Here is a 24358-nt window from a genome sequence, read left to right on the forward strand (position 1 = left end):
GCCATGGGAATATTCTTTAAGTAGAGTCCTGGATTGACATTAGTAAATTATATTATGATTGAAAGCAACCGGTTAACGGTCAGCTTGCGGCTTTGATAAGCCAATGATGGCTTCTTCGCGAGTTTCTGCTTACAGGAGGATCTACAATACATACATACATACATACATACATACATACATACATACATACATACATACATACATACATACATACATACATACATACATACACACACACACACACACACACACACACACATACATACATACATACATACATACATACATACATACATACATACATACATACATACATACATACATACATACATACATACATACATACATACATACATACATACATACATACATACATACATACATACATACATACATACATACATGCATACGCACCCAATGAGTAAAGTCGGGACATGCTTTTTCATCCCATTTTCTCCACATAACCCGGGACCTGTAGGCAACTTGTGTGTAGGGTGGGGACATGTCTGTAAAATATACTATTTACCATTTAAGGGCAAAATAACCCTTTGAGCTAAATAAAATACTATAAAAGATGTAAGGAAATGAAAGAAATGGCTAGTTTGTAAATGCACAATCCCCCAAAACACAGGACATGATTAGGCACCACGTGCAATGCCAGGACATAGAGTGAATGTACCAATAAACCCAAGACATCAAAAATAACTCAGATAATGTGCATGCATTTAACCAGTTTAGGGCAAAACTAACTGTTTGACTTATTAAAATAATACAAAACATGTAAATAAATGAAGGAAATGGCTAGTATGGAAAAATGACACAATCCCCCAAAACACAGGACATGATTAGGCACCACGTGCAATGCCAGGACATAGAGTGAACGTACCAATAAACCCAAGACATCAAAAATAACTCAGATAATGTGCATGCATTTACCCAGGTTAGGGCAAAACTTGCTGTTTGACTTACTAAAATACTACAAAACATGTAAATAAATGAAGGAAATGGCTAGTATGGAAAAATGACACAATCCCCCAAAACACAGGACATGATTAGGCACCATGTGCGATGCCAGGACATAGAGTGAACGTACCAATAAACCCAAGACATCAAAAATAACTCAAATAATGTGGATGCATTTATCCAGGTTAGGGCAAAACTTGCTGTTTGACTTACTAAAATACTACAAAACATGTAAATAAATGAAGGAAATGGCTAGTCTGAAAAAAATGACACAATCCCCCAAAACACAGGACATGATTAGGCACCACATGCAATGTCAGGACATAGAGTGCATGTACCAATAAACCCAAGACATCAAAAATAACTCAAATAATGTGGATGCATTTATCCAGGTTAGGGCAAAACTTGCTGTTTGACTTACTAAAATACTACAAAACATGTAAATAAATGAAGGAAATGGCTAGTCTGAAAAAAATGACACAATCCCCCAAAACACAGGACATGATTAGGCACCACATGCAATGTCAGGACATAGTGTGCATGTACCAATAAACCCAAGACATCAAAAATAACTCAAATAATGTGCATGCATTTATCCAGGTTAGGGCAAAACTTGCTGTTTGACTTATTAAAATACTACAAAACATGTAAATAAATGAAGGAAATGGCTAGTCTGAAAAAAATGCGCTTAAATTTCAGGGGGCTTCTTTCCCTGGACCCTCCAATAACGCGGGTCACTTGACACCACACCAGGTACCTACAACATACAATTTAATCGTTGGCACTTGGGCCCACCCGGTTTGACTAAAAAACTGGCGAGAACCCTGACACATGATAAGTTCAGTCAAATAAAGTATTTCTCAGAATTTTTTTTTTAATGCAAGCAAGATTTAAATAATGCAGCCAGGGCTTAGATCATTTTTTTTATGCCGGGTGTGATGTTCATGCTTAACAATTATGCATTAGGATACAATAACTTCAACAGTAATAAGAATCCACACTCAAACACAGGTCATGTAAGGCAGGAAATGACGACAACAAGGCTCGGTGGTAGATTTTCTAATTTATTTATAAAATAAAGCAAAACCCTGCAAGAGGAATAATAGAGTTAAGAAAATGTTAGAATGTTCTGATATATTAGCGTGTACACAAATTTTGCTATTATAACATATCCGACTGACATAGTGTTACATTCATACAGTATGTTAACTTAATGTTCCCTCATTCCTATATGTGCGAGAATTTCATCAGAGTCCACTTAAAATAAATTAAGCAACTCTTTGAACAAGAAATATGGTATTAAATCAATTGGATTATGAAGTAAATGTTATGACAATAAGTATACAATAACTTATGCTACCATTGTTTAAATAACTCCTGGTTCTGCAGTTGGCAGCGAAACGTGTGAGAACACAAAGTTACCCTGGGCTATAACACATCTTTCGGAACATCAAGTTACCCTGTGGACACATGAGGGAACACTCACTACCCCTACTTTAAATACAGAAAAGTAGGCAGGAACACACTGTATACCTTTTACTAAATTCTGGCAGGAACACAGTACACCTGGTCCGTACAGAGTGCGTCATCACTCTCGCAACGACATAATAATAATAGCCACGCCACAATTGCCTCTACTGCTTTTTTATGTTAACCCTCAGACCATGTAAGAAAATAATTAGGGGCGAGTACTACATCTTGTCTGCAACATGAGCACATGAATTCATATCACTTTATATTACTCTTTTGAGGGCTGATTTGTTTTGTTTTACCAATATGTCAGTTGACGCTAACTCTCATACATGCAGAAGAAAATGTTGTAAGATTTACTCTCAAACATATAAGGACTTACAACATCTTCTTTTGCAACATAATGGGCTAAATCCTCACATAAAAACCATTTATATTTTAAATGGAATATATACTTGAAGAATAGAGGCCATATGGTTCATTGTTCCTGTTTGCCTGAAGGTAATGCCATTACAAATACTCTAGCCCAGGGCTATTAAAAGGTATATCCCTGATAAAGTCGGAGGACATTGCTAAAAATTAAGGTAATACAGATATCCATCCTCACACACATGTCCATGCATACTTGATAAAGTTGGGTATAATATAAATATTTAATGCATGGCTGAACTATAAACTCCAGCAGGACAATTTGAATCTATACTTAAGCTCATATAACCATTTGGACTATATTTAATATAGTAGGAGACCATGGCCATTAACTAAAGATAACTTCAATAGGCATAACTTACGTATATAAACAACAAAAAGGACACTGTAACAGGCATATGGCCTATATAAATGTCTGTGATAGTACTACTGCAAACTTCACCAGGAAGATAGAAAGCAACCATACCCAAAATACTTTAATCAAAAGTGAATTCTTGTTAAACTAGGTTGTTGTAAAAAAAAGTATGGTAATCCATTCTCAAATGCAGGACAATGTAACAGGCATATAGCCAATATGGGAGTCAATGACGATTTTACAGGTAATTTCAACAGAATCATTGAATGACAACTTTAACCATAAGCCCTTGTTGAAAGGTACTCTTGATGAAAGAGGTAGAAGAACATTAATGGAGAAAATGTCAGGAAATATGGAAATCCATGAAACATGTTAATAGCGATAGGGCCTTTACAAAAGTCAATGACTTTAACACAAGACATTTCATCATGAAGATTGAAAGCTATTCAAAATCACAGGCCCCTATTGAAAGGTACAACTGTGTTTGATAGAATAGCTAGAACATTAAAACAGTCAGGAAATATTTAGATCCATCCTAAACACAGGACAATTGTATCTAACATAGGGCCTATATAAGAGTCCAGGATAATACTACAGTAAACTTCACCATGCAAGATGATTGAAAGCCATCCTAAATCACAGGCACTTGTTAATTGGTGATTTCATGATAAAATAGGAGAACATAAATAAAAAATCAAATGTCAAAACATTACTTAAGTCATCCCCAAACACAGGATAAAGTTACATGCATAAATCCTCTATGTACGGGAGTCAATGACTATAACACAAAAACTTCACCAAAATGTATGAAAGCTGCCAAAATCACAGGCCTTTGTTGAAAGGTACAAATGTTCTGATAGAACAGGAGAACATTAAAAAATAGAAGGAAATTTATCTGGGATAGGGCCTATATTAGAGTCCAGGATAATACTACAGTAAACTTCACGATACAAGATGACAGAAAGCCATCCTAGATCACAGGCACTTGTTAATTGGTATGTTCTTGATGACATAGAAGACAAAGGCATACAAGGCAGGGGGGGCAGAATGCCCCCCCCCCCCAAATTTACAGAGGACAAATTCTGGCAAAAGTCCTGAAAAATTCGGACAGTCTAAGTAAATATATATATATAATATATATATATATATATATATATTATATATATATATATATATTGCAATAGCTTGCCCGAATCTTTTTCAAATATATGCCCGACAATGCCATGATTTTCTTTATTTAGCATCATGATGCCCAAATATTTCTGTGTAACACCACCGCAAGCGCAGCTCATCTGGGCTACTAGCTTTTTGCACGATCAAATTTTTTAACTAGTCAACTGTATACCTGGACATTCCCGACATGAGTGTATATCAGACACATTTTTTTCATAGATGGGGGCGGGGAGGGGGGGATGCGTACAAGCCTAAAAGTACAGGTTTATCATATTCTTTGTTATATTTTATTTTTTCTGTGAGACAAATTGCAGTCTTACCCGACACAGGGACAATATCCCGCCTACGTGTCGTTGAACAATGTATGTTTTTCTGGAGGAAGCTGAGTACTGTGTTAAAATAATAAATATGGTAACTAAATAGGAGCTTAAGAAATATACTGTCCTATTTTTCCCCTTCAAAATGATGTTACAATTTTTCAACTTGTAATTTACCGATATTTTAGGGAAGTGTAAATTTCTAAACTGTGAGGTTATAAAATAAAGAATGTTTAGATGCAACTTGCAAGGCCTCAGAAGTACCGTTTCCGGCAATCTGAGAGGCACCTTTCGCCCAAAATTTTCTTGTACGCTATGCGCCAACCGATGGTGGCGCTCCGCTTAGATAGTGTCACGGGAACTTTCGAGCACAACAATTTCTGCCCCCCCCCCCCAAACTTAAATGGTCCCCTACGCCTATGATAGAAGAACAATAATATCAGAAAAAGTTAGGAATTAGTTAAAACTATCCTCAAAAACAGAACAATGTAACAGGCAGAGGGCCTCTATGGGAGTCAATGACTTTAACAAAACAAACTTCATCAGAAAAATTGAAGGCTATCCTTAATCATAGGCCTAGGTTCAAAGGTATTTCCATGATAAAATAGGAAAATAGAAATAAAAAATCAACAGTCATAAAATTAGCAAACCATTCTCAAACACAGGACAAAATTACATGCATTAATCCTCTATGTATGGGAGTCAATGACTATAGAATAGGAGAATATTCAAAAAGTCAGGAAATATTTGTATCCAATCTCAAGCACAGGACAATTTTATCTGGCATAGGGCCTATATTAGAGTCTAGGATTATACTACAGTTATCTTAACTGTGCAAGATGACTGAAAGCCATCCTAAATCACAGGCACTTACTAATTGGTATGTTCTTGATGACATTGAAGAACATCTATATCAGAAAAGGTCAGGAAATATTTAAATCTATCCTCAAAAACAGAACAATGTAACAGGCAGAGGGCCTCTATGGGAGCTGTCAATGACTTTAACAAAACAAATTCATCAGAAAAATTGAAGGTTATCCTAAATCATAGGCCTAGGTTCAAAGGTATTTCCATGATAAAATAGGAAAATAGAAATAAAAAATCAAAGGTCATAAAATTAGTTAACCATCCTCAAACTCAGGACAAAATTACATGCATAAATCCTCTATGTTTGGGTGTCAATGACTATAACACAAAAAAACAATCATTAGGAAGATTAAAGTCCTAAATCATAGGCCCCTATTCAAAGTTATTTACATGATAAAATAGGAAAATAGAAATAAAAAATCAAAGGTCATAAAATTAGTTAACCATCTTCAAACACAGGACAATATTACATGCATAAATCCTCTATGTTTGGGTGTCAATGACTATAACACAAAAAAACAATCATTAGGAAGATTAAAGTCCTAAATCATAGGCCCCTATTCAAAGTTATTTACATGATAAAATAGGAAAATAGAAATAAAAAATCAAAGGTCATAAAATTAGTTAACCATCCTCAAACACAGGACAAAATTACATGAATAAATTCTCTATGTATGGGAGTCAATGACTATAGAATAGGAGAACATTAAAAAAAAAGGAAATATTTGTACCCAATCTCAAGCACAGGACAATTTTATCTGGCATAGGGCCTATATTAGGGTCTAGGATAATACTACAGTTAACTTCACAATGCAAGATGACTAAACGCCGTCCTAAATCACAGGCACTTGTTGATTGGTATGTTCTTGATGACATTGAAGAACAGTAAAAACAGAAAAGGTCAGGAAATATTTAAATCTATCCTCAAAAACAGAACAATGTAACAGGCAGAGGGCCTCTATGGGAGTCAATGACTTTAACAAAACAAACTTCATCAGAAAAATTGAAGGCTATCCTAAATCATAGGCCTAGGTTCAAAGGTATTTCGATGATAAAATAGGAAAATTGAAATAAAAAATCAAAGGTCATAAAATTAGTTAACCATCCTCAAACTCAGGACAAAATTACATGCATAAATCCTCTATGTTTGGGTGTCAATGACTATAACACAAAAAAACAATCATTAGGAAGATTAAAGTCCTAAATCATAGGCCCCTATTCAAAGTTATTTACATGATAAAATAGGAAAATAGAAATAAAAAATCAAAGGTCATAAAATTAGTTAACCATCTTCAAACACAGGACAATATTACATGCATAAATCCTCTATGTTTGGGTGTCAATGACTATAACACAAAAAAACAATCATTAGGAAGATTAAAGTCCTAAATCATAGGCCCCTATTCAAAGTTATTTACATGATAAAATAGGAAAATAGAAATAAAAAATCAAAGGTCATAAAATTAGTTAACCATCCTCAAACACAGGACAAAATTACATGAATAAATTCTCTATGTATGGGAGTCAATGACTATAGAATAGGAGAACATTAAAAAAAAAGGAAATATTTGTACCCAATCTCAAGCACAGGACAATTTTATCTGGCATAGGGCCTATATTAGGGTCTAGGATAATACTACAGTTAACTTCACAATGCAAGATGACTAAAAGCCGTCCTAAATCACAGGCACTTGTTGATTGGTATGTTCTTGATGACATTGAAGAACAGTAAAAACAGAAAAGGTCAGGAAATATTTAAATCTATCCTCAAAAACAGAACAATGTAACAGGCAGAGGGCCTCTATGGGAGTCAATGACTTTAACAAAACAAACTTCATCAGAAAAATTGAAGGCTATCCTAAATCATAGGCCTAGGTTCAAAGGTATTTCGATGATAAAATAGGAAAATTGAAATAAAAAATTGAAGGTCATAAAATTAGTTAACCATCCTCAAACACAGGACAAAATTACATTCATAAATCCTCTATGTATGGGAGTGAATGTCTATAGAATAGGAGAACATTAAAAAAAGGAAATATTTGTACCCAATCTCAAGCACAGGACAATTTTATCTGGCATAGGGCCTATATTAGAGTCCAGGATTATACTACAGTTAACTTCACCGAGCAAGATGATTGAAAGCCATCCTAAATCACAGGCACTTGTTAATTGGTATGTTCTTGATGACATAGAAGAACAATTATATCAGAAAAGGTCAGGAAATATTTAAATCTATCCTCAAAAACAGAACAATGTAACAGTCAGAGGGCCTCTATGGGAGCCAATGACATTAACAAAACAAATTTCATCAGAAAAATTGAAGGTTATCCTAAATCGTAGGCCTAGGTTCAAAGGTATTTCCATGATAAAATAGGAAAATAGAAATAAAAAATCAAAGGTCATAACATTAGTTAACCATCCTCAAACTCAGGACAAAATTACATTCATAAATCCTCTATGTATGGGAGTCAATGACTATAGAATAGGAGAATATTAAAAAAGTCAGGAAATATTTGTATCCAATCTCAAGCACAGGACAATTTTATTTAATTATATATATATATATATATATATATATATATATATATATATATATATATATATTATATTTTCTGTTAACCATGGTTGCTGCCATAGATCACTGTCAGTGAAAAATAAATTTGTGTCATCTTCAACATAACCAATGAGAAATTTTCAGAAATAAGTACATCAATAACATAACTTTTGAAAAGCAGAGACCCAAAGATAGACCAGGGTCACCACAAATGAGGTCTAATGGATCAGAACTGCCTATTTAAAACATGTGAATTTTCTTTTTGTAATTGTCTTAAGGGTTTCTGATCCAGTGTAACCAATTTGCCACAGAAACCATATGCATATTTTTGTAAGAAATATATTATGGTCATTTGCATCAGACGCCTTTGTAGTGGTCTAAAGACATGTGATAGAAATATAAATGTTACTAGTATCATCACCACATGATTTCACATGCTTAGACATTTTAAACTTCACAATTGGCCCTCTTTCCCTACAATGTACTAACAAAAGGATTTCCCAATGATACAAAAAGTAAAAGTAAATTGGTTTCCCCCAAAACAGAATTTGTAATGAGAAATGAACAACTCTCATGTAAATCACCTTCAGGACCGCTACTTGATTCCCCAAGCAGGGAGATGGAGTATTTGGATAAGAGAGGCTTTCCTTCTCTTCTGGTCCTTGCCCTCATAGGGCCATAATGGACACCTAAAGAGTCACCAATGATTTCGAAGTCTGCTTCTGCAAGAAGCCTGCCAGCTTTGAGGGAAGATTGTACCCCTATATTACAAAGGGATGAGAATAGACAAAACATGAAGAACCATTATCTACAGTACATTACATTTTTAATGGCTGATTTTCAGAACTTCTTAAAATCTCAAGTGCTGTACCTCTTAATTATTATAGAAATTTCCAAAACTACCGTCAGCAAAGAAATAAAATTGGAAGCTTAATATCTACCAGTAAGAACTGCTTTCAACATATATTCAATGAAGTAATAGCAAGAGATCATTCTCAATATATGCACATTTGCTGAGCTGAAAGACATTTGTCTATTTATGATCATTATCACTTTAAACTTCCCCTGTTCAAAATACAAGAAGTTCAGGAACCAAAATGGCTCAGCAAAATTTCAAAAACTCATTCAAATGAGTGGCATGCAAAGAAGCACCCCTAATGCAAACAGGTGGACAGAACAAAATTGTTTCTTAATTTGCCCGCATTAACATATCATCATTAGCTGCTGCCATACCACACATGCTCCAAGCATAAAGGAGTGAAACCTACACATATAGTCAGTATATTTCAAATTCCAATAACACACAAATGTTTTGAAACTGTATGCCCAATGCAACTTCCATTTAACTGTCTAATCACTCTCAATATGTCAAGTGACTGTGTTGTACCATATATAACTTCCATTTACAAAATGACCTGTTTCAAACAAGGATGATTATAAGTGCTTAGCAGAGAGACATATAATTGGAAACAATTCCATATTTAAAAGTTGTAACTGAAAAAGTTTTTTAAAGATAGTTCTATATTAGTTCTGCTATCACTGAAGCAACTGATGGGTGTTGCTTATTTTGGTTAACATTTTGTCCAAAGGCCAAAGCCACTCTTGAACTTTAATCTATCGTCACCCTTTGATGTTCTACAGTTTTGACTTCTTTATCCTTTTCTGCCCTGACACTGCCTTACTCAGGCCTATCTACATACTGAATGACTTTTGTCCTACTATATAGGGCATAGTCCTAAATCAGAAACAGAATCTTTGTACAACACTGCAGGTAAAAGGGCTGATCAAGCATATGTGCAGGTGATAAGAACATATTATAAACATATATAGTCACATGGACAGACAAATTCATTTAAACTTACATGAGTAGCTCACTATCCACAATCCAGCAGCAATGCCTGTAATATACTTCATAGTTCTGGGACATTTCCCCTTTTCTGCAAAAAAGATTTAAAACACAAAGTGATTTTGCTTCCTTTATTGTTTGTGAAATGACCTAATCAGTCCTTGATAAAATGTATGCATGTACACAACCTGCACTAGTTAATAAAGTTTATGAATGACATTCAAGAAGGTCAGCCTAAGGTCAGAATTTTGACAATGTCAACAAGTGCACACTTTTAAGGGTATTAAAGAACTCCTTATCACACCCAGCAATTAAACTCAAACATGAAGATATATGAAAGAATACTGAAATCCATGAGTTTAGATATTTTATTCACATGTGCTGTTGGTTAATGATTACTTAAAAGATTTTGAAGTTACCAATAACATGAAGCGAGTTAACTAACTGATAAAAGAATGAGAAGACATTAAAATAGAGTTACAACAATACTCACCAGCAATGAGAATAACATGGGTTGTGGTACTCTCTATCATTGCAGTATATCTACAACCATGGAGGTCTGCCAGCTTCTGTATATGATTCTGTATAGCAAAATCAGATAGGTTAAAAAAAATTGAAGTGAGTATAATTTGTCACTTATAATTGTGAATATAAACCACATTTATGCTCTTAATTGAAGAGTATATTTAGGATCTTACTTTTGATCGATTTTCAAAGTCTGAAGCACAATCATGTAAATTCTAACACTAGAAATAACAGATAGTGAATAACTTTCTTTACAAGTCAGTAATATTCATATCCATGCATGCACAAAAGAGAATGTTCACATAAATGTCAAATAACCTCTTAAAGGAGTTCACAAGAGCACCAATGGTACAGTAACTCATACCATAATGACAAGTATGAGTTAGAGCAGCTAATAAGAGTCCAATTAAAAACCCTTTGTCACAGCGTGAGCTGAATTTCAACCAAAGCTATTAGTATTCTGGATAATCACAAGTCTTTGACCAAAAAGTCCTTAAGATTAAAGATAAGAGCACAATAATGGACAGCCTGCACCGAATAATACAACTCACCCTGCAATGAATGAATAGGCCTAACCTATATGCATATTGCATTAGCAAAGTTAAGTTTGGTATGGAGAGCAAAAATGTTTACAGTATGTTGTTTCCACTTGCCTTCAAGTTTTGAAAAGATCCCTAAATCTGCCTGTTGTTGTCAAAATGGCTGTTGATAACCCAAACTCTGACAAAATATTCCCCAACACACGCATAAACAAAAAACTGTACAGCAATAGGAAGGATATATTTATCTCCCTTTTCATAAAAATAGGTATCAGCTGTGTGAGTGTGTCCTGACATATGGTCTTGATAACAGAAAGTTTCTTAAGTTAACACACATGTCAATGGACAGAATACCACTCACCTGCTGGGACCGATGCTTTAAGCCACTTGACACAAATGAGAATGCACTTAGGACAGTCTCTGCATCCATCTGGTCTGGCAAAGGATCACTTAGATTTTTTGTGTCTGCAGATCCACTAGGGACAGTCTCTGCATCCATTTGGTCTGGCAAAGGATCACTTTGATTTTTGGTGTCTGCAGATCCACTAAAGACAGTCTCTGCATCCATCTGGTCTGGCAAAGGATCACTTTGATTTTTGGTGTCTGCAGATCCACTAGGGACAGTCTCTGCATCCATCTGGTCTGGCAAAGGATCACTTTGATTTTTGGTGTCTGCAGATCCACTAGGGACAGTCTCTGCATCCATCTGGTCTGGCAAAGGATCACTTTGATTTTTGGTGTCTGCACAATATTGTATGGTGCAACTATCAGGATTGAGATGATTTTCTAAACAAGAAAAAATAATTGAATATGATAACAACACAAAGATCAGAGTGATTTTCGACATAGCTGAAGTGGCCAATGGTTCATATAAACAGGCCATATATTGGCAGATTTGATGCCCCAAAACAGTGAACAATTAAACAGATACATGCCTGCTTATATGCAAACATTTTGTAAAATCAACTTTTAATCAAACTCGTCCTTGAATTGCAATATATATATTTATATATATATACATATATATATATATATGCCTCTTGATCATTCAACTTAATTAGTATTCAACTGATGAATTCCAAAGACAGTAGAATCCTTCAATCCAGCTGCATAGTCACTTGCAAAATTCATAAAGACTTTCAAATTAATTGAAGCCCCGCCATTTCATTGATATATAAATGTAATAACAAGCATTTACAAATATCCCAAGCTGAGAACAATTGGGAATTGTGCAGTTTTAATTGTATGGCACTGCTCCAGCATTACTGCACTGTTACTTGTCTTTGACTGTGTTCTTGGTACATATTTGTAAGTATATATGCTATATTTGTGGGTTGGTTATCCAACAATCTATTTAATGACACAACTTTTGTGGCCTTACTATATGCTCTGTAAGAACTAAAAGCTTGTGAAACAAGAAATGTAGGTGAGCTCCAAAACAATATTTACATTCAAAACAAACAATACATGAAAACTCTGAAAAGCACTTTCTGAGAGGTATACGTACCTTTGACAGTTTTGAATTCATATTTATACCGTACTTTCATACTTTAAACATACCAGTTTTTAAGAATTGCTTCTTAATCTGCTTTCACCTAACCAACCCTAAATCAAGCAGTGTTGAAGGTTTTACTCAGTCAATGCTGAGGCATAGAAGTTTTAGCCTAATAACTTACCCTCATAAAATGCTATGCAATCCTCAACAGTGGGCCTCAGTTTTTCATCCCTGTTAAGCATGTTTTCCAATAGTGGCTGAAAAGTGTCATGTGTTCCAAGATGTTTAAGGCTATATTGACCCTTTTTCATGTTTGTCACCACACCTTCTGGCTGATCAGTGTAAGGCACTGTGATTTCGAATGGGACATGTCCATCACTCAAAATGTAATACATGAGGCATGCCAACATCTGAAAGAAGGAAAAATACTTACAAAATAATTAAAATTGATCATAACTTTCAAATGTATTGTTTAAATTGTATGTTAATCAATTTCAAAAAGTGAGATTGAAGATTTCCTTTTTTTCAAGACCGTCTCCTTAGTAGTGGATAGATAACTAACGTACCGCTGAAAATCATTTTGAAAATTGACTGTTTAATGATTTATGGCATAAAAAAGTAAAAATATTGTATAATAATGTTGTCAGATTGCTGCCAGTTTCCTGTACAGTAGAGATGCTTGTGGCATTTGTCTTCACAGAAATAACTAAATAGATAGTGGTGCAGTAGTTGTGTGGAGACAGGTTAGTGAGAAGTGAAGTCAATTTTAAAGATTTCCACCATCCAGTGACTAACATATTTTGCATTGCTTATGGGGAAAAAATCACTGCAAACCAGTTGTTTAGGTATCATGCACTCAACTTTTACAAAATGTTATGACAGTTATGATCGCATGGATAGTTATGCAATTGGTTTTGAAGGACAGAAACCTGTTAAAGTTTTAAGTGTACATTATACAGTCTGTGCAATCATGATATTTTGGGATGTTGGGCCAAATTCTCTGTGTATCAGATAGTAATTAGAATGCAAGGCAAGCACATGTCGAGGTAATACAATCCAACACAATTACATTTCAATTGAAAATTTGTTTGGGAAGTGTTTTATTATACAAATAATTTATTTTAGCATAAAAGAGTCATTTGATAACATGGTGTTTATAATCTAAGAAGAAAAGAGAGGTTGTTGCATGGATGAGTAGTTAGATCTATGTAGATTGGACAAGGTGTTTTCATAACAGTTATTAAGATTGATTATTTGTAATCTATGTAACACTAAGTAGGAGTAAAGTGGAGAAGCGTTATACTCCTTACCCAATTCCATGCTTTATCACTGATCAGAAGTAGTCTTGAAAATAACATGGAGTTAACAATATTCAAGAATGAGGCATATGAATAATAGATTCCACAATCACATTACCAGAGGCGACCGTCCACCGAACAGTGACCCTTCTTAATTTGCAAATAAGCTAACAGGGCTAAATAAACCTTCCATGGCAAAAAGTATTACTGTCATGGCAAATGAAGTTATCCCATGACTTATGGAGTGCATGGCAAAACAATGTGAAATCACCCACAGTTGTCTCATTTCCAATTTTCAATTGTGGCTTATAATCATTGTACAAATGTACTGTAAGTCCTGTAGTGTAAAACAAGAACTTGTATTGTTTTCTCTCGTCATCTTTCTTTACCAGGAAAACTTTCTGTCTCTACGGGAAAATCCTACTGTCCCAAAATCAAGAGCTTGTCCATTCTATTGATTTTTTTGTGACAAAATATATAATAGTCAACTCTTCAAACAGGGCTTCACTGTTCATATATTATTGACCTAACAGTAATTGTATGAAAGCAATAGCAGGATCATTGCAAAAGCTATCACATTTTATATTGATATCTTGAAAATGAAATATATATACTTATTATGTAATTAACATGTCTAATCTCAAGGAAGTGGTATGTAAGTGCAACCAACATAATGACATAAAGAATAGACTGGATAAAGTATATACTTCACTATTCCCTCGTTAAACAAACACTGGCTGAAACAGACAGTTTAAATCAATTTGTGAGTAATTTTTTTACTGCCAAGATATATTTAAGTAGCTTGACAGTGGCTCAAATACAGCAGCAATCCTGTTAATCAAAGCAAATAGTTGTTATGTCTCACCTGGTTATCAGATGACTTCTTGTACCAGCAACGATTGTTGCTGGTGTTTTCAGGACTTGTCCAGCAGAGAGTTCCCATTGCTTTTGTAAGAAGGGTAGTGCCATGGGTAAATTGTCTAGAAATACCAAAATCTCCCAGAAGTATCTTTTCATTGTGATCTATGAACAAACAAAAGCAATTAATGTGCAATTAGTATAGACAATAAATCCATAAAAGACAATTTGATTTCTGCACAGAAAGGTGACTATTGTTACTTTTACATAACTAATAAAATAAAATTATACCTTTATATATGATTTTCTGTTTTAATTGAAGCTGTAAAGCTATTAAATTAAAAGTTTCTTCTACATGATTTTAAAACCACTGCAATGTTTGTGGCTTTAACTTGGTAAAATGATATATGGACATTTACAAATTTAATTCTACCTCATCTGCTCGGTGGTACTTTTCCTCACTGAGACTTTAAATAATATATATTGCTTATTTTGGCGAATAAGAAAGAACCACTGGGAGGTATTCCTTTATATAATTCCCATTATGCATTTGATGTAAACAAACTGAAAGAATATGAATTGCCTATTTCTTTGCCTGTGTGATCCTGTAATCACACCTTTATCTTTATCTCTGTTTACAAGCAAGCAGATTGTTTTGATATTCAATTTACTAGTTGGCTGTTGGGCAGCCCTGAATGACACTCACATAGCAAATTGCAATGTAAACAAAAGTTATCATTCTTAATGTTTAAATGAAAATTTCAAATTTTCTAGCACTATGTGTATTAACCAAAAATTTGGAATGAATAACATCATTCAAAAGATTTGACTGTAAAATATAAATCAATACTGAGAGTGATAACTTGAAGGCAAACTGGGACTAACAGTTTTAGCATGCTTAAAATTGAGGGCAATTCTCATTGACCTGTGACCAAAATTACAATCATGCATGGCTCTTCTGCTGTTGGTTTTTGTAATGCTGTGCAAAAGTTGTGTTGAATTTGATACAAACAAGTTAATGACCAGCACCATGGAATGGAAATCTCTAATACTCAATACAACATTCTGAAATGACTCTCAAACAAGCCCTGTGACTGCTTACCTAAGAGAACATTTCTTGGTTTCAAGTCCCGGTGGAGAATGTTCAGTTGATGCAATTCTGCAATGCCGAGCATAAGTTGATAAGTTAGAGATGCTCTTTTGTTTGCTGTGAGCTGAGGTCTTAATGGGTTCCCCTTGTTTTCAATTATTTCCTCTAAGTTATATTCACAAAGGGGTGAAGATAAATAGAGAAAGTCATCATCTTCTTCTGAAAGTGTGTTTCTTAGCAAATGCTTTGATCCTTGCATGCCCTCATTAAGCACTTTATTAACATTTTGTTCCATAGAGTGGGTGCCCTGGTGCAGTCTTTTGATTGCTACAGGCCATTGCTCATCTACCAGTCCAATGAAAATTTGTGCGCCATTGCTACCTTCAGCAATTTTGTACTGCCTGCTGAAAGAAAGTCGCCCAATTGACTTGACACAAACTCCAGAGTCTTTGTTTAGGAGCTGCTCTAACTGAAGAGCCCATCGCTGTTGGTTCTAATAAAGAACAAAATTCAATTGCATTAAATCAATTTCTAACAAAACACTGACTTGAGAGAAAGAACATCCAACAGTTATTTTAACATAACTTCTTCCAAGAGACCTGTATATGCTAATTAGGTAAACACTTTACACTCAGGTGGCCATGATTTTAAAACGTAACTGTAACAGACAGGTTAGAATCCACCCTCAAACACAGGACCATAGTAAGGGTCATTAGGTATACACTGTTCATTCAGTAGCCATGAAAAAGTAACTGTAACAGACAGGTTAGAATCCACCCTCAAACACAGGACCATGTCACCATAGTAAGGGTCATTAGGTATACACTGTACATTCAGGTGGTCATATAAAAGTAACTGTAACAGACAGGTTAGAATCCACCCTCAAACACAGGACCATGGTAAGGGTCATTAGGTATACACTGTACATTCAGTAGCCATATAAAAGTAACTGTAACAGACAGGTTAGAATCCACCCTCAAACACAGGACCATGTCACCATGGTAAGGGTCATTAGGTATACACTACACATTCAGTAGCCATATAAAAGTAACTGTAACAGACAGGTTAGAATCCACCCTCAAACACAGGACCATGGTAAGGGTCATTAGGTATACACTGTACATTCAGGTGGTCATGAAAAAGTAACTGTAACAGACATGTTAGAATCCACCCTCAAACACAGGACCATGTCACCATGGTAAGGGTCATTAGGTATACACTGTACATTCAGTAGCCATATAAAAGTAACTGTAACGGTTAGAATCCACCCTCAAACACAGGACCATAGTAAGGGCCATTAGGTATACACTGTACATTCAGTAGCCATATAAAAGTAACTGTAACAGACAGGTTAGAATCCACTCTTAAACACAGGACCATAGTCATTAGGTACACACTGTACATTCAGTAGCCATGAAAAAGTAACTGTAACAGACAGGTTAGAATCCACCCTCAAACACAGGACCATAGTAAGGGTCATTAGGTACACACTGTACATTCAGGTAGTCATATAAAAGTAACTGTAACAGACAAGTTAGAATCCACCCTCAAACACAGGACCATAGTAAGGGCCATTAGGTATACACTGTACATTCAGTAGCCATATAAAAGTAACTGTAACAGACAGGTTAGAATCCACCCTCAAACACAGGACCATGTCACCATGGTAAGGGTCATTAGGTATACACTACACATTCAGTAGCCATATAAAAGTAACTGTAACAGACAGGTTAGAATCCACCCTCAAACACAGGACCATGGTAAGGGTCATTAGGTATACACTGTACATTCAGGTGGTCATGAAAAAGTAACTGTAACAGACATGTTAGAATCCACCCTCAAACACAGGACCATATGTCACCATGGTAAGGGTCATTAGGTATACACTGTACATTCAGTAGCCATATAAAAGTAACTGTAACAGACAGGTTAGAATCCACCCTCAAACACAGGACCATGTCACCATGGTAAGGGTCATTAGGTATACACTGTACATTCAGTAGCCATATAAAAGTAACTGTAACGGTTAGAATCCACCCTCAAACACAGGACCATGGTAAGGGTCATTAGGTATACACTGTACATTCAGTAGCCATATAAAAGTAACTGTAACAGACAGGTTAGAATCCACTCTTAAACACAGGACCATAGTCATTAGGTACACACTGTACATTCAGTAGCCATGAAAAAGTAACTGTAACAGACAGGTTAGAATCCACCCTCAAACACAGGACCATAGTAAGGGTCATTAGGTACACACTGTACATTCAGGTAGTCATATAAAAGTAACTGTAACAGACAAGTTAGAATCCACCCTCAAACACAGGACCATAGTAAGGGCCATTAGGTATACACTGTACATTCAGTAGCCATATAAAAGTAACTGTAACAGACAGGTTAGAATCCACCCTCAAACACAGGACCATGTCACCATGGTAAGGGTCATTAGGTATACACTACACATTCAGTAGCCATATAAAAGTAACTGTAACAGACAGGTTAGAATCCACCCTCAAACACAGGACCATGGTAAGGGTCATTAGGTATACACTGTACATTCAGGTGGTCATGAAAAAGTAACTGTAACAGACATGTTAGAATCCACCCTCAAACACAGGACCATATGTCACCATGGTAAGGGTCATTAGGTATACACTGTACATTCAGTAGCCATATAAAAGTAACTGTAACAGACAGGTTAGAATCCACCCTCAAACACAGGACCATGTCACCATGGTAAGGGTCATTAGGTATACACTGTACATTCAGTAGCCATATAAAAGTAACTGTAACGGTTAGAATCCACCCTCAAACACAGGACCATGGTAAGGGTCATTAGGTATACACTGTACATTCAGTAGCCATATAAAAGTAACTGTAACAGACATGTTAGAATCCACCCTCAAACACAGGACCATGTCACCATGGTAAGGGTCATTAGGTATACACTGTACATTCAGTAGCCATATAAAAGTAACTGTAACAGACAGGTTAGAATCCACCCTCAAACACAGGACCATGGTAAGGGTCATTAGGTATACACTGTACATTCAGTAGCCATATAAAAGTAACTGTAACAGACAGGTTAGAATCCACCCTCAAACACAGGACCATAGTAAGGGTCATTAGGTATACACTGTACATTCAGTAGCCATATAAAAGTAACTGTAACAGACAGGTTAGAATCCACCCTCAAACACAGGACCATAGTAAGGGTCATTAGGTAAACACTGTACGTTTAGGTGGATATGATTTGACAAAGTCAATGTAACAGCGAGGTTAGAATCCACTCTCAAACACTAGACCATCATTAAAGGTTTTTGTTTTCTAACTACCACAGATATCCTGAATTAATCAGTCATATTTAAGTCCACAGTCTACAAACCAAGGACCATATTGAAGGTGTATACTTGAAAATATAGGAGGCTAATGAATAAACTTCAACACATTGGAATCTATGCTCAACAATGTCTTCATCCAAATAAAGTTTGCTAGACAAACACAGGCAGAAGTATGTACACTTGTAAGATAGTCTTAACACTTCTATTTACAGATCCTTGCATGAATTGTCTCTACGAAGCTTTTACTACAATGTTATGTTAGCAGTATTTTGAAGATTGCTATTTCCAGTAGAAAAACATTTGTTACTCACCTGAAATGGTTTAATATTATCTGCATGATCTCTTTCATCCATTGTTTCATCTCCATTCCCTGATTCTTTGTCACTCTCTGTTTCTTTTCTATTCTTGGCTGCATTGATGGAAACCTTAATTAAAGTAATTAACACCATTAAGCGACATGATTGAGACCAAGAGCCGCATGGCATCATGATTGGGACAGTCAATCAATAAAAAGGCAAGGATTTTGTGTACTAGGCTAAAAGAAAGCAATCTTTTGCAACCCCAAAATTAATACAACATGTCAGCAATTACGAATAAGAGAAGAACCCCCTTGTCATAAACATTTCATGGTTAGGGTATTTGGCCATTCAGTGCAATATTTAAGATAATCATGTCACACTTCGAGGGACTATAGATACATATTAGTTCCTTGTTTGGAAGTTTGTTAAAATACAGATGATGCACCTTTGCTGTGCACATATACTCTATGTGTGCAACATTAAAACAACACAAACTACCTTTAAATATGTTTATTACAGCTAGATAACAACTTGAACATGTTTGTATAAATCCAACTTTAACAGATAAGTGTATATAAGAATTTTCACATCCATCCATAACTTTGCCCAAGACTGAACTGTTTTCATTTAAGAAAACTACTCAAACTGTAGGTTTGCTTGGTACAGTATATGACATTGAAGGAGTGAGTACTACGCACCTTAGACTGTTGCTGCAGCCATGGTAGGTGTTTGACTCCATAGTTGTATAGCAGCTCTTCCCCTTCTTGAATATCACAAAGTGCAAATAAACACAATGCAGGAGTGCCTTCAATGTCAACTACAGTTAGCTTAACGTTCAATTCATCTTTTTAGCCATGGTTCACCAAGCGCCCAAATGTTGGTCCAATACTTGGTTCTTCTGAAGCATTCAATACTGTGAAAACGACGAAAGCATATTAAGCCAACATAAAATATTCTTACCAGAAAAAATAACAGAAAAAAGGCAGCAGTATAACCTGCCACCACTTTGCTATTGAACAAGCTACCAATATATTTACAGGAATCAATGAATGTTTTACTCACCAGAATTCCTGTCCTTTGGATTTGAAGAAAAATCGGAATCCAGTAGAAATGTTTTGCTCTAGTATCTCCTTCTTCCCCTGTGAGCAGTTTCCCACAGTACTCGAGCAGAAAGTCTCCCTTTTCAAACTTTTGACTTGCAAATACGCCTCTTCCTAAACTGCAAAGCAAAGTGCAAATATTTACAAGTTTTCATTGAAAGTGTAAATATAAATATAAATAAATATATAAATAAATATATATATATATATAAATATATATAAATATATATTTATATATATTTATATTTATATATATATATTATATTTATATACATATATAAATATATAAATATGTATATGTATATATATATGTATATATATATATATATATACATATACATATTTATATATATACATATACATATTTATATATATATGATATTTATTATATTTAGAAAATATATTGGAATCTTCGGTCCCCCTGGGACTTTCGTCTACACACTTGGCAGTCGAATGAAAAGTACAAAGTGTAACACAATGAAAGTATGACGCTAGGTAAGTGTAAATGGCATTAATGGAATTTGAACCAAATAACCCATGACTATACAGGAAGCGGATTAAGGAGCAAAGAACGGATTACATATGTTTGTAGAACTGATAGTTGTTAAGGGGTCCTAAGTCTTTGCTGAGGCCGGTGATGTCAGACAAATACGAAAGATTCAATCGATTTCTTTACTATTGGTTCAGGCTTTCACAGTTTATTGGTGATATTATGGCAATAAAACTCCTTTCATTCCTCAACTGAAAATGTGTATTTCATTTCCGGACTGAAAACGTGTATTTTATTTTCGGACTGAAAACGTGTATTTTATTTTCGGACTGAAAACGTGTATTTCATTTTCGGACTGAAAACTTGTCGGACTGAAAAGTTGTCGGACTGAGGGTTGTACCCCACCTGTACAACAGTCCAATGACCATGGCACTGTATTGATATCTTACCACTTCCTTTTGAGAACTTGGAGAAATGGCATGGCAGAGAAAAGGGATGCAGATTGCAAAGGCTTTGCTAATGAAGGCAAAGTAAAGTGGACAAGATCCATACCTAGCTTTATTAGACTACAGGAATACACCAAGAGATAATATTCTCGAACCACCTGTACAACGACTGTTTGGACGAAGGACAAAGACCCTACTTCCAACAACTGAACATTTACTCAAGCCAAAAATACTGAAGCCAGAGACAGTACACAAAAGACTAGTAGAGAAGAAACAAACACAAAAAAAAACCCTATTTTGACAGACAGACAAAGCTATTACCAGAACTGCAACCAGGAGATAATGTTCACATATACAGACTGACAAAAGTTGGAAACCAGTCACTATTGTATCTAATGCTGAACAGCCCAAATCATACATTGTAGAGACAGGTGAAGGTGTACAGTATAGACGCAACCGCAAACATTTACTTCAAACTGGTGAAACATTTAGTTATGACGACAATGATATAGTTAATTCTGACAATGAACAAACCTCTTCAGAGGACCAAACCACGAACACTGATTTATGAAGAAGTATTAGAGCAAATTTAGACAAAACCACGTTGGCACAGTGACTATGAAATGTGACCAAAGGAATTTAATTATTTCTGATAGTGAAGCGATAGTCATTTGGTAACCTAGAACCAGTTGTCAAATCTTTGCTAGAAATTGATTTTATGGTTATGCAGTGTTAGGTAAAAGTATATTTTTTCTCATCCGAGTCCTTAAATTTATTTTAACTGAAAAGGGGAGATGTAACATGTTGTACTCATTCTACAGTATTTTACTTTACACCTCCCTTTAGCAACCACAATATGTCCTGTTGTAACCACCAACCTACCTTAAGAAGCATGGGGCTGTGGTCACTCTCAGGAATGTTTGTATAGGACATATATATGATGCATGTTAGTAGAAGTAGTTAAGAACAATGAATCTGTTATAATGACACGTATAATATACACACTGTACATATTCAAATGGTTAAATTAGAAGACTTTACTATTAAATGAATTTCAGCTAGTACATACATCTATGTACAGTGTGTACTGTACATACACTGTACTGGGTGTATATGTACAGTGTGTATATTAGTGTTAGGTTTAAACATAGTCTTCTGGCACTCATGGCACTCCGTACATATACACTCAGTACAGTGTATGTACTGTACACACTGTACATACATATATATGTACTGGTTGAAATCCCAAACTTTGAGGATTTTTCATTTCAAAATATGGCAAAACACCCTCCTGAAATTTTTTGTACAAACAGGGTGGTACAATATCTCTTCGAGAAAAAATTATCAGATTTTTTTGAATTTGACACGTTTTGAGTTATTGGCCGTCAAAGACGACCTCTTTTGTACATCTGAGCAACTTAACAACTTCATAAATTAATATTGAGAACAGCTAGAACCCTGAAATTTGTTAAGGTGAGGTGTAAGAACTTTATACTAATAATTCAAGTATAAAACCCTGACAGCTCTAACATGGTTACTTTGGTAAAAAATTAGCATCAAAACCCCTACCTCATGCTGAATCGCATCATGAAATAGCAACTTAAGAGTTGCACAACTTGCAAACATATTATAGGAAAGCATTGTAATCATTATTTTGTAATGTTTATACTAGAAATAATAACATCTGAAAAAATTAAGTACCCTGAAGCAATGGTTTAGGAGCAATTCATCACTAAAAATGGCACATTTTTTAGTGAAAAGTACAAAAATCGAATATTTTGACACTTTTAAGTTGACCTAACTCAACAAGACAATATTTTTGTAGCCTAATTTTTTATTTTCCTGTTCTATGGGATAGACTCTATAGGCTTCTGTAATAGAAAGGTAGTAGAATGTTTAATTGCTGAGAAATGAGACCTCAAAAGTCAAGAAAATGTCAAAATGCCATGGTGGCGACAAATTGCGGAATTTCAAAGTGTGATAAATCGGCCAATTGTAAAGAAATGCAACTGAAATGTTCAGAATATGCTTGTTTCATGGTGGTCCAATCATACAAAAAGTTTGGGAATTTTTCAGATGTCAAACTACAACATACCCCAAAATTTGGTGATTTGATATGGAATGACCCATCACTTAATAGCTACATTTAGCTTCGATAGAAAACCGTAGATAGCTGTTAGTACTAACATACACTCTTGAAGGCCCTTTGAAATAGTATACTTGAGCTGTCATTAGAACATTAAGATGCTTACTTAGGTCACACAAAGGTCAGTCACTTGTGTTACTTGAAATAAAGCTGATCATGGCATTTTGTAATAAAAACAATTGCATTATATCTAAGTAACTCACAGGATTGAAGAAACCTAATAACCTAATATGTATCTTTCAAAAAGCACATTCCATGTAAAAAGTTCACCGCTCCTCTTAAAATCTGCTAGTTGCATGTTGCATATAATGATATGCTGTATTGGCCCCAAATATGTCAGATTTTCAAATATGGTTACCTTTGGTAACAATTCTTAAAATATTTTTATTAACACCCTGGAGGCTGGAGGGAATTAATTACCTCAATGAGACATACACCCATCATGTACATTCACTTAGGATGTCAGAGAACAATTTAGAGAGTAAACACCCCAGGAACGTATTTTTATTTTAAAACTCCTATATTTATATCATGCTATAATTTGGGACATATAGTCATACAGACTGCCTTTAACTTAAACCCAGGCGCGGCGGAACGGAAAAATTATTGGGGGGGCTAATGTGTGGAGACTATCTAAGCGGAGCGCCACCATCGGTTGGCGCGGAGCGTACAAGAAAATTTTGGGTTTTTTCAAACCCCCAGATGGCCGGAAACGGCACTTCCCGAGTGTTTTATGCTTCGAATACCTAGCCCTAAA

At 35.2% G+C, this 24358-nt stretch overlaps 1 protein-coding gene across 2 annotated transcripts in view; it reads right to left on the minus strand.

The window, feature by feature from the left end:
• Window positions 1-115: 115 nt before the first annotated feature.
• LOC139977189 (uncharacterized) overlaps window positions 116-24358 on the minus strand; it is a 30982-nt gene continuing 6739 nt past the window's right edge. Inside the window, exons 2-11 of one of the 2 annotated variants that reach the window (XM_071986430.1) lie at window positions 20482-20638; window positions 20127-20332; window positions 19432-19547; window positions 15792-16272; window positions 14697-14854; window positions 12715-12943; window positions 11400-11824; window positions 10468-10555; window positions 9991-10065; window positions 116-8889 (exon numbers count right to left, since the gene is read on the minus strand). In XM_071986430.1, the coding sequence (XP_071842531.1) occupies window positions 8603-8889; window positions 9991-10065; window positions 10468-10555; window positions 11400-11824; window positions 12715-12943; window positions 14697-14854; window positions 15792-16272; window positions 19432-19547; window positions 20127-20139 (1872 nt within the window). In that variant the 5' untranslated portion in view covers window positions 20140-20332; window positions 20482-20638 and the 3' untranslated portion in view covers window positions 116-8602. Of the gene's footprint in view, window positions 8890-9990; window positions 10066-10467; window positions 10556-11399; window positions 11825-12714; window positions 12944-14696; window positions 14855-15791; window positions 16273-19431; window positions 19548-20117; window positions 20333-20481; window positions 20639-24358 lie in introns of both variants that reach the window. The other variant, XM_071986431.1, reaches the window with a different exon arrangement.

This window comes from Apostichopus japonicus, chromosome 12 (assembly GCF_037975245.1).
Source record: "Apostichopus japonicus isolate 1M-3 chromosome 12, ASM3797524v1, whole genome shotgun sequence".
NCBI classification, from domain to species: domain Eukaryota; kingdom Metazoa; phylum Echinodermata; class Holothuroidea; order Aspidochirotida; family Stichopodidae; genus Apostichopus; species Apostichopus japonicus.